This window comes from Pteropus medius, unplaced genomic scaffold (assembly GCF_902729225.1).
Source record: "Pteropus medius unplaced genomic scaffold, Ma_sr-lr_union100, whole genome shotgun sequence".
In the NCBI taxonomy this organism is placed as follows: Eukaryota; Metazoa; Chordata; class Mammalia; order Chiroptera; family Pteropodidae; genus Pteropus; species Pteropus medius.
The window spans coordinates 397,257-407,225 of NW_024352780.1; the positions used below are offsets into that span (position 1 = coordinate 397,257).

Genomic DNA, 9,969 nt, shown 5'->3' on the forward strand with positions numbered 1-9,969 from the left:
GTACTTTAAAATTTTTTTCTAATTGTTACTAGGATATAGAAGTAACTTAGTTTTACATTTTGTACAACTTTATTAAACTCAAAAACTTAGGTTTTTCTGAGGAGTCTTTGGAATATTCTGTACAGATGTAATCGTGTGGTCCAGTTGGAGAGTTTATTTCTTCCGTTTTGGTCGGCGTGTATGTGCTGTGTGTTTCTTTTCCTCGCCTTACGGCACTGGCAGGGAACGCATCACAGTGTCACGTGGGCGATGTGCAGGCCCTGTCCCTGTCCCCAGTCTTAGAAGGGAAGCGTTCAGCCTGTGGTCTGACCTGGTGATAAACGGGGCGCGGGGCTGTGGGGTTGTGTGGGTGTCTTTTGTCAGGCAAGGGGACCCCCTTCTGTTCCTAGCACGTGGACAGAGAATCGGGAATGGACATCGACTTTCGTCATATACTTCTCTGCGTCTCTTAAGGTGGCCGTGTGGTCTGCTAATGGTGGTTGTTTTCTGAATATGGAATTTTCGTGTCTGTTCCTGAGAGATGTTGGTCTGTAGTTTTGTCCTACCGTCTTTCTGGTTTTGATATTAAGGTGATACTGGCCTCATAAAATAAGTTGGAAAATGTTCCCTCCTCTTCTGTTTTCTGGAAAAGTTTGTATAGAATCGATACTATTCGCTCTGTAAATGTTTTGTAGAATTTGCCAATAAAAGATTTCTGTAAATGTTTAGTAGAATTTGCCAATAAAAGAATTTGCCAATAAGAGTTTTCTGTATGGGAAAGTTTTTTTTTCCCTTTGTCCTCAGTTTTCAGAAGTTGGGCCGTGTGTGTCTTAGCCCTGGCCCCCACATGCCCTCCAGCACCATGCCCAGCAGCATGTCTCGTGCCCCCGGCCAAGCTGTATGTCCCTTGCAGATCGGCTTCACCACGGACCCACGCATGGCCCGCTCCTCACCCTACCCCACCGACGTGGCCCGCGTCGTGAATGCCCCAATTTTCCACGTGAACTCTGACGACCCGGAGGCTGTCATGTACGTGTGCAAAGTGGCTGCCGAGTGGAGGAGCACCTTCCACAAGGACGTGGTAGTGGACCTGGTGAGTGACTCGGGCCCTGTCCCGGGGCGTTCCCAGGCCGTTCTCGTTTCGTCTCACGTGACGGTCCAGGCAGCTGTAGTGTGTGGAGGAGCGATAGACAGGACCCTGGGCCTAGAGGTAAACCGAGGCCTCACCCGGGAGGGCCGGGCCCGGCCTCGCAGATGCCGAGCCCAGCCCCAGGGTCCCTGACACCGGTGTCCGGCTGCCCCTAGGTGTGCTACCGGCGCAATGGCCACAACGAGATGGACGAGCCCATGTTCACGCAGCCGCTCATGTACAAGCAGATCCGCAAGCAGAAGCCAGTGCTGCAGAAGTACGCGGAGCTGCTGGTGTCTCAGGGCGTGGTCAACCAGCCTGAGTACGAGGTGCGCGCGCCGGGCCCTGTCGAGCTTGGGGGCCAGGCCAGCTCCGGGCCGGCGCTCCCGGCAGAGCCGCCGTCCCGGTGAGGACGTGCAGAGTGCTTGGCGCTGCAGCGCTGCGCCGCATGGCTTCTCCGACGGCACGGCACTGGGCGGTGGCGCCGTGTGCCTTTCTAGCTGGCAGTGCGGTGTTTGGGGTGAGAGGTGCCGCGGGCCCTGCTCGGAGCGGGGCCATGCTAGGTGCTCAGGGGCGGGGCTGGCAGTGGCTGCGTGGCAGGTGGGGCTGCGGCCGGTGCCCATGGGGACCGCCCTGACGCCCGTGGGGCCGCCCTGCAGGAGGAGATCTCCAAGTATGACAAGATCTGTGAGGAGGCCTTCGCCAGGTCCAAGGACGAGAAGATCCTGCACATCAAGCACTGGCTGGACTCTCCCTGGCCTGGTGAGCGGGGCGTCACGCGGGGGTTCCACGTCAGGGGCCTCCGCGGGCAACGCTGCAGGCCTCTGCACGGTGCTGGTGTGGCCGCGGGGCGGGACTCGCAGCGTGCGGCACAGCCAGCCTGCCCCTCCTGTCCTAGGCTTCTTCACCCTGGACGGGCAGCCCAGGAGTATGTCCTGCCCCTCCACGGGCCTGGCGGAGGATGTCCTCACGCACATTGGGAACGTGGCCAGCTCTGTGCCCGTGGAGAACTTCACCATCCATGGAGGCAAGGACCCCGCACTGACCCTCGGAGACCCTCTCCAGCGCAGGACCGGCTTCCCCGCCGCGGTCCTCACTCACCCAAGGCAGGGGGTTGATGGTGGGGAGCCCGTTCCCCTCCCCACTGCCGGGTGTGGCCCTCACTGGTGTCAGTGGAGGGAAAGGTGGGACGTCCAGCCTCTCCCTGGCCTGTCTCCACGGGCGCCCCTCCCCGCCCTCCCGACAGGGCTTGCTCAGCTCACGGGAGGGCAGGGACGGCTGGCGAGCACCGTGTCTCTGCAGGGCTGAGCCGGATCCTGAAAACCCGCGGGGAGCTGGTGAAGAACAGGACTGTGGACTGGGCCCTGGCGGAGTACATGGCCTTCGGCTCCCTGCTGAAGGAGGGCATCCACATCCGACTGAGCGGCCAGGACGTGGAGCGGGGCACCTTCAGGTAAGGTGCTCGCGGGCCCTGGAGCATAGGTGACAGCGCAGGGCTCTGGCGCTCCCGTCCCCAAAGAAGACAGCCCAGGCCCCGGGCACGCTGTCCCACTCGATGTGGCTGCGTCGCAGGAGCCGGGCTCTGTGGCTCTCAGGCCACTGCCTGTGCGGGGTCTGTGTGTCGCACAGGGCCAGCCGGCTCCTGCCTGCTCATCTGTGCTGTCCTGCTGCAGCCACCGGCACCACGTGCTACATGACCAGAACGTAGACAAGAAAACCTGTATCCCCATGAATCACCTGTGGCCCAACCAGGCCCCCTACACCGTGTGCAACAGCTCGCTGTCGGAGTACGGCGTCCTGGGTGAGTGCCCGGCGCACGGCCTCGCCCCCGCCCTGCCCCCGCCCCTGCAGCGCCCTGACGCCCTCGCTCCGCAGGCTTCGAGCTGGGCTTCGCCATGGCCAGTCCAAACGCCCTGGTGCTCTGGGAGGCTCAGTTTGGCGACTTCCACAACACAGCCCAGTGCATCATCGACCAGTTCATCTGCCCTGGACAAGCCAAGTGGGTGCGGCAGAACGGCATCGTGCTGCTGCTGCCGCACGGCATGGAGGGCATGGTGAGCCCGGGCCTGCCCTCCGGGGACCTCGCGATTACCTCTTAAAGCCGAGCGGTGGAAACCGGTCGGAGCCAGGAGCGCGGGCGCTGGCCTGGCGCGGTCGCCCCTCGGCGCCAGGGCAAGGGGGGTTGCCGAGGCGGGGTCGGGGAGCGGAAGCCGTGCGCGCGGCCGCCACCGTGACTCACGTCTGGTTCTAGGGCCCAGAACACTCCTCCGCGCGGCCCGAGAGGTTCCTGCAGATGTGCAACGACGACCCGGACGTCCTGCCGGTGAGTGGCGGCACCCTGCCCTTTGGGTGGGCAGGCCGGGCGAGAGCACGGCGCCTCCTGCTGTGGCATGGACTCGCTCTGGGAACAGCTGCCAGAGTCACACATGCTTCGGGGGTGTCGGGGCTCGGCTCCGTGAAACTTGGTTGGCCGAAGGAAAGCGAGGTGCGGTCAGTGTGCGAGGGAGCCCAAAGCCGGCTGTGGGCAGCGGGGATCAGGGTCCTGAGCAGGATTAAGAGCGGGGCCGATGGGGCAACTCTGGTCAGGGTCCCCTCGCACGCCCTGAGGGCCCCTGGCCATCACCTCCTCGCCATAGGACCTCACGGAAGCCAACTTTGACATCAGCCAGCTGTACGACTGCAACTGGGTGGTCGTCAACTGCTCCACGCCCGGCAACTTCTTCCATGTGCTGCGCCGGCAGATCCTGCTGCCCTTCCGGAAGCCGGTCAGTGGCGCCCCTGCTGGGGGGCCGGGCAGCCCCGCGGGAGGCTAGCCATATGAGCAGGTGGCCGTGGGTGGCACGCTGAGCCCCAGCAGGGGCTGAGGGGGCTGGGGCTCCCCAGGGAGTGGGCTCCTGCGTGGTGTCCAGAGGGCGAGTGGGAGCAAGAGCAGAGTTCGGGGGAGAGCACCTGGCTCCCACAGGTCCAAGTGCAAGGCCAGATGGGCCCACAGCACAGGACAGCTGCCCCGGGCAGGGCCGCCAGAGCAAGGCTCAGGGCTCTCTCCTGGGTGCAGGTTGGGGATGCCTGGGGCTCAAAGCAGGCTAGATGGGCCCTGGAGAAGTGAGTGCTTGACCGAGCAGGGTCCAGCCCCCCCGGGGTGGAGGAGAGCCAGGCAGAAGGAAGCAGCATCGTCCATTTCCACTCTGCGACCTGTGCCTCGTCTTGATGGCACAGTGGGGAGGACAGTGCCAGAGCCCCGTCTGAGGACGAGACCCGGACAGCCCCTGACCGCCGACCCCCCTAGAACACTTCGAACCTGGCCCGACGTGAGCCTGCGGTTCTCTGTTTCAGTTGATCATCTTCACCCCCAAGTCCCTGCTGCGGCACCCCGAGGCCAGGACCAGCTTCGATGAGATGCTTCCAGGTGGGTGAGCGGACAGGCCTTGCGGGGTCTCGGCTGCTGCTGTGGGGCTTTGGGACACGTACCTGTGCATCTCTCTGTGGCCTTTGCCACATTTTTGGTCTTTGGGTAAGGATCGCAGAACACAGGCATCAGACTTGGTGACAAAGTATGTCTTGCGGTTGCACGAGTCTGTCGTCTTCTCCTGAGTGCGTGCCCAGGACCCCTTTAGAGGCTTCCAGAAAACGAGGCTGAGTTTAGAGTCCCCCACCGCCTGGCACTGCTCCCAGAGGCAGCTCCCTGTAGCCGGGGACAGGAAAGGCACAGGAGTAGGACCTGCCAAGTCCCACGCCAGCTTGCTGTTTCAAGGGCAGGCCCACGGCCTTGGGCTTCTTGCCCGAAGAGGGGACAGCAGGTGGCTGACACCGTGTGGGGCGGCCCCGATGTGCCTCAGCTCGTGGGGCCAGGGGAACCCACCCGCTCCCAGCCGTGGGCAGCTCAGTCTTCCGTCAAGGCCGACTTCCTATTTGTGTTTCTCCCAGTGTTTTGTTGTTGTGGTGAAATACACATACAAACGTCGTCATCTTAACCACGCGCATTTCAGCATGTTAAGCACATTCATGTAGTTTTTCAGTCATCACCACCGTCCATGCTCCTAGTTCTCTTCATCCTCCCGTACTGGGACTGTCCCAGTCAGCACCGATGCCCCCTCCTCCTCTGCCATCTACTGCCTGTCTCTCTGGTCTGACTCCTCCAGGAACCTGCTAAAGGTGGACTCAGGATTTGTCCTTCTGTGATGGGCTTATTTCACTCCGCACAGTGTCCTCCAGGGCCGACCACACTGCAGCCTGTCAGAATCCCCCTCCTGTTTAAGGCTGAGTCATACCCCACGGTGCGACACACCACACGTGGCCATCCATCACCGGTCCCTGGACATCCAGGTTGCGTCCGCCTTTTGGCTGTCCTGAGTCGCGCTGCTGTGAGCACGACCACACCGACACCTCTGAGACCTGCATTCAGTTCTTTCCTGTGCACACCGAGAGGCAGCGCTGCAGGGGTCGCGTGGTCCCTCTTTAGTTGTTGGAGGGGTGCCGTCCCACCTCCACGGCGGCCGCAGCCGCTCACATTCTCACCGGCGCGCAGGGGTGCCGCTTTCTCCACATCCTGGCCAGTTTTTTCTCTGTTCTTTTATAATAGTCACCCTAATGGCCACAAAGTAGTGTCTCCTTGCGGTTTTGATTTGTGTTTCCTTAAATGACGTGGAACATCTTTTCACGTGCTTATTGGCTGTTTCTGCATCATCTTTGGAGACATGTCTAAGTCCTTTGCCCGTTTTCTGATTGTGTTTTTTTTGTTGTTGAGTTTTAGTTATTTCTAAATGCTGGGTATTAATACCTTATCAGATATATGAATTGCAACTGTTTTGTCTCATTCTGTGTGTTGTCTTTGGATGCACCAAATTTTAAAATTTTCATGATCAAATTTGTCTTATTTTTTCTTTCGTTGCCCATGCCCTTTGGTGTCATCATATCCAAGGAATCACTGCCAAATTCAGTGCTGCGAAGCTTTTGCCTGGTGTTCTTCTCCAAGTTTTATAGTTTCAGTTCTTACGTTTAAGTCTCTAATCCATTTTGAGTTCATGTTCGTATGTGGTATAAGGGTCCAGCTTCATGTGCACAGCTGTCCAGTTTTCCCAGGACCACTTGTTAAAAAGACTGTCCTTTCTACACGGTTTGATTATTGCAGCTTCGTAGCAGGTTTTGAAATCAGAAAATGTGAGTCCTCTAGTTTTATTGTTTTTTAAATAGTTTTGGCTATTTGGGGTCCTTTGAGATTCCACAAATTTTAAGATAGATTTTCCTATCTCTACAAAAAATGAGATCGTGATTGGATTGCACTGACCCCGCAGATCACTGCGGGCGGTGCTGACATCTCGGCAGCGTTAAGTCTTCTGGCCCATGGACACAGGTGTCTCTCCACTTCCTGGTGTCTGTGTCCGTGTCTTCCAGCAAGTTTTGTAGTTTTCAGTGTACAGATCATTCACCTTGTTGTTTAAATTTATTCCTTAATGTTATATTTTTATGCGATTTTAAATGGGATCATTTTCGTGTTTGAAACTAATTTTTAAAAAGCATATAGAGATACACACGTGGGAGTTTGCAGAAGGACACGGAAGTAGGTGCTCGCTTTCTGTTGTAAAAAGATGGAGTCGTTTTCTCCTTCGTTTTAGGTGGTTCATCGTTACCGTGCGGAGGTGCAGCTGAGTTCTCACTCTCGATTTTTTATCCTGAAACTGCTGAATGGTTTTTTGTGGGATCTTCAGGGTTTTCTACACACAATATCACGTCATCTACAAATATGATTTTCCTCTTTCCACGATTCGTATGCCTTTTACGTTCTGTTCTCGTGCAGCTGCTCTGGCTGGGACTTCAGTGTGTGGTGACTGGAAGTGGGAGTGGACGCCTTGTCTTGTTCTTAACCTTGGAGGAAAAGCATTCGGTGCGGCCACCGAGACGATGCTCGCTGGGCTTCGTCCCTGGCCTTTGTCACACAGGGGCTGCTCCCTTCCGATGCTGGCGCGTTGCGTGCACATCACTAAGCCCTTCGTTTTGGACGTAGCCTCCCGAGGTCGGCTCTGTGCCCGTGGGCACGGTCCGGCCGTGTGCGAGTGTGCGCCTGGAAGCTCCCGAGCGCGCCCAGCAGAGCGCCCTGATGCCGCCCTGGACGGAGCAGCCCCCCACGTCCGAGATGGGCTGCTCTGAAACACCAGGCGCCGTCACCTGCCACCTACGCCGGCCTTGCCCACATGGCCTGTTTTTAATGCGCGCTTCCCATCGCCATCGGTCCGGACCGTTCAGAGACATCAGAGGCTGGCGGGAGGGGCACAGCGCTGGCACTTGGCTGCAGGGCCGTCACTCCGGCACCGCAGCCACGGGAGCACCCTGGCGTCCTCAGCCAAGTCCCTGGGGCTTCTCTCACAGGAACCCACTTCCAGCGGGTGATCCCAGAGGATGGCCCCGCGGCCCAGAACCCAGGAAACGTCAAGAGACTTCTTTTCTGTACCGGCAAGGTGTACTACGACCTCACCCGAGAGCGCAAAGCCCGCGACATGGTGGAGCAGGTGGCCATCACGCGGATAGAGCAGGTGAGGGCCGGCGGCGGCTCCAGGCGTCCGGACCCTGAGCTCTCCAGGGGGCGCCGGCCACTCTGAGCCTCTCTGCTGACAGCAGCCCCTCCCTCTCCCCAGCTGTCCCCGTTCCCCTTCGACCTCCTGCTGCAGGAGGTGCAGAAGTACCCCGAGGCCGAGCTGGCCTGGTGCCAGGAGGAGCACAAGAACCAGGGCTACTACGACTACGTGAAGCCCCGGCTGCGGACCACCATAAGCCGCGCCAAGCCCGTGTGGTAGGCTGGGGCCGGGGCTGGGGACCGGGTCCAGGCCGCTCCGTGGCCTTTGCCCTCACCGCCCCGTCACCGCCCCTCAGGTATGCTGGCCGGGACCCGGCGGCGGCTCCAGCCACTGGCAACAAGAAGACCCACCTCACGGAGCTGCAGCGCCTACTGGACACTGCCTTCGACCTGGACGCCTTCAAGAAGTTCTCGTAGCTGCCGGTGGCCTGGTCTCCGCGCCCACGCCTGCCCCCGCTTCTCACTAAAGACCTGTGCCTCGGCGCTGCCCACTCCCGTGTCTGCCCCTGCACTGCACACGCCGCTCGCTCACCTAGGAAACAGGCCGCTGTCCCCTCCCGTGCCTGGCCGTCCACACGGCTGGCGCTCCCCAGGCTCTGACGTCTGTCCGGCAGTGGCCTTCGTGGGGGTGCGGGGCGAGAGGAACAGGAGCCCCGCGGGTGGTGGGGGCAGCCCGCTGACCCCAGGGCCGCAGGCGGGGGGCAGCAGACAGCCTGGTCTGGCGTGGGGAGGGGCCGCGGGCTGCGTGGTCACGAAGCGCCGCTCAGGGCCCATGGCCAGGACACAGCTGCTGGGCTGGGTCCTGCACTCCGGTCACCTCCCCGGTGGCTGGCCGCCTGCCCAGTCTTCTTTCCTGGGTCCTTTTCACACGATGGAGACTCTGGAGCATTCTCTCTGCTGTGCCAAAAGCCAGTCAGGAAGGGACAGGAGGGACAGGTGGGGGAAGTGTCCTCTCAGCTGTGACAGGGACAGATCTATTTATTTTGGTTAAAAAACAGCAGAAACAACTTTGCATTGCATTTGGCTTGACCCATAAACTGAGTGGTCCGCGGGCCGGTCTGCTGTCATTTTTTCCACCTGGTCACATCCCTGGAGGCCAAGGCTGCCCACGCCCCTGCCCAGCCCACCTGTGTCCCTGCAGAGCTGAGCACCAGCTTCTGTCTGCCTGTCCCCATCATTGATGCAGGCAGATCGTGTCCGGAGCACCTCTTCTAAGCCTCCCCTGCTCCCCGGTCCCTGTCCCCACTCCACTTAAGAAGCTGCTTTGGTCTGTGCTTGGTCCAGGTGTCTGGTGGGTCCTCCTGAGGCATCTGTTGTCATTCAGCACCCGACTACCAGAAGCCCAAGCAGGGTAGGGCAGCTGGCCATGCCAGCAGTGCCCCCATGGAGCCCATGTCCCTCTTCACAAGAGTTTCACTGAAGAGCCCACAACGTCCCAGCCATGGCCTCTTAGAGTCAGTGGGTCTCAGCACTGAGGGAGAGCTTCGGGGAATGCCTGGGGGTAGACATGGGGCTCCCTCCAGTAGCAGGGCCCGCTGATGCTCACCCTGTCTAAGCCACACGAGGGTCCTTCGTCCTCGAAGCCTCTTCAGAGCCTGCCTTTTGCCCTGTGTTCCCTGCAGCTTGTCCAAGGACCCGCCGGCCCCAGCATGGTGGAGCCTCTGTGCCCAGGAGCACACATCTTCTGAGTGCAGTGTGGTTGGCGAGTGGGTTTGAGCTAAGAGCCGAAGCACAAGGTGGCTTTTGTTGCTGACTCTAGGCTCATGAGCTCTGTCCCCTGCCCACTGCACATGGGCTAGGGTTCCACTTGCCCTGCAGCATGGCACCCAGCCTCTCACTGCTTCCAGTCTGTCTGGGGACAGGGTGGAGCCAGGCACCACAGGGTGGGGGCCACAGGAGCAGAGTTGGGGGCTGGGGTCATCTGAAGGTCTCCCACTCCCGTGGCTCACTGTGGGCCTACAGCCCTGCCCCATCCCAGGAAGATGGGGTCACAGGCCCGGAAAGGTGAGGGCCGTCAGACACACCGAGCCTACAAACACTTCTAGGTGGCCATGTTCTGCTTGGGTTTTCAGTGGCATATTTCCCAGAACCAAGAAAGCAATCGTGAGAGGAAAGAAGCTTCAAAGTCCGGGGGACCCAGGCCGTGTGTGCGAGTGCGCGTGTGCACAGGCACGGGTGCGTGCCTGAGTGGTTCGTGCGTGTATAAGTGTGGGCCTGTTGACCAGGTTCCCTGGGCCCTTGTGGACGGACAGCTGCACCACCGAGGAGATGCTGACCACGGGGGAGTCGCTGG

The 9,969-nt window shown here is 59.9% G+C and overlaps 1 protein-coding gene across 4 annotated transcripts in view; it reads left to right on the plus strand.

Annotated features, from left to right (window-relative positions):
* Nucleotides 1-8,728, plus strand: part of OGDH (oxoglutarate dehydrogenase) — a 48,116-nt gene extending 39,388 nt beyond the window's left edge. For 3 of the 4 annotated variants that reach the window (XM_039847085.1, XM_039847084.1, XM_039847086.1), the window contains 13 exons: nucleotides 893-1,072; nucleotides 1,285-1,437; nucleotides 1,768-1,870; nucleotides 2,007-2,135; nucleotides 2,411-2,561; nucleotides 2,782-2,909; nucleotides 2,984-3,162; nucleotides 3,360-3,431; nucleotides 3,745-3,873; nucleotides 4,442-4,514; nucleotides 7,472-7,635; nucleotides 7,738-7,892; nucleotides 7,973-8,728. In XM_039847085.1, coding sequence (XP_039703019.1) covers nucleotides 893-1,072; nucleotides 1,285-1,437; nucleotides 1,768-1,870; nucleotides 2,007-2,135; nucleotides 2,411-2,561; nucleotides 2,782-2,909; nucleotides 2,984-3,162; nucleotides 3,360-3,431; nucleotides 3,745-3,873; nucleotides 4,442-4,514; nucleotides 7,472-7,635; nucleotides 7,738-7,892; nucleotides 7,973-8,093 — 1,737 coding nt within the window. In that variant the 3' untranslated portion in view covers nucleotides 8,094-8,728. Of the gene's footprint in view, nucleotides 1-892; nucleotides 1,196-1,230; nucleotides 1,438-1,767; nucleotides 1,871-2,006; nucleotides 2,136-2,410; nucleotides 2,562-2,781; nucleotides 2,910-2,983; nucleotides 3,163-3,359; nucleotides 3,432-3,744; nucleotides 3,874-4,441; nucleotides 4,515-7,471; nucleotides 7,636-7,737; nucleotides 7,893-7,972 lie in introns of those variants that run through there. The other variant, XM_039847087.1, reaches the window with a different exon arrangement.
* Nucleotides 8,729-9,969: the final 1,241 nt, after the last annotated feature.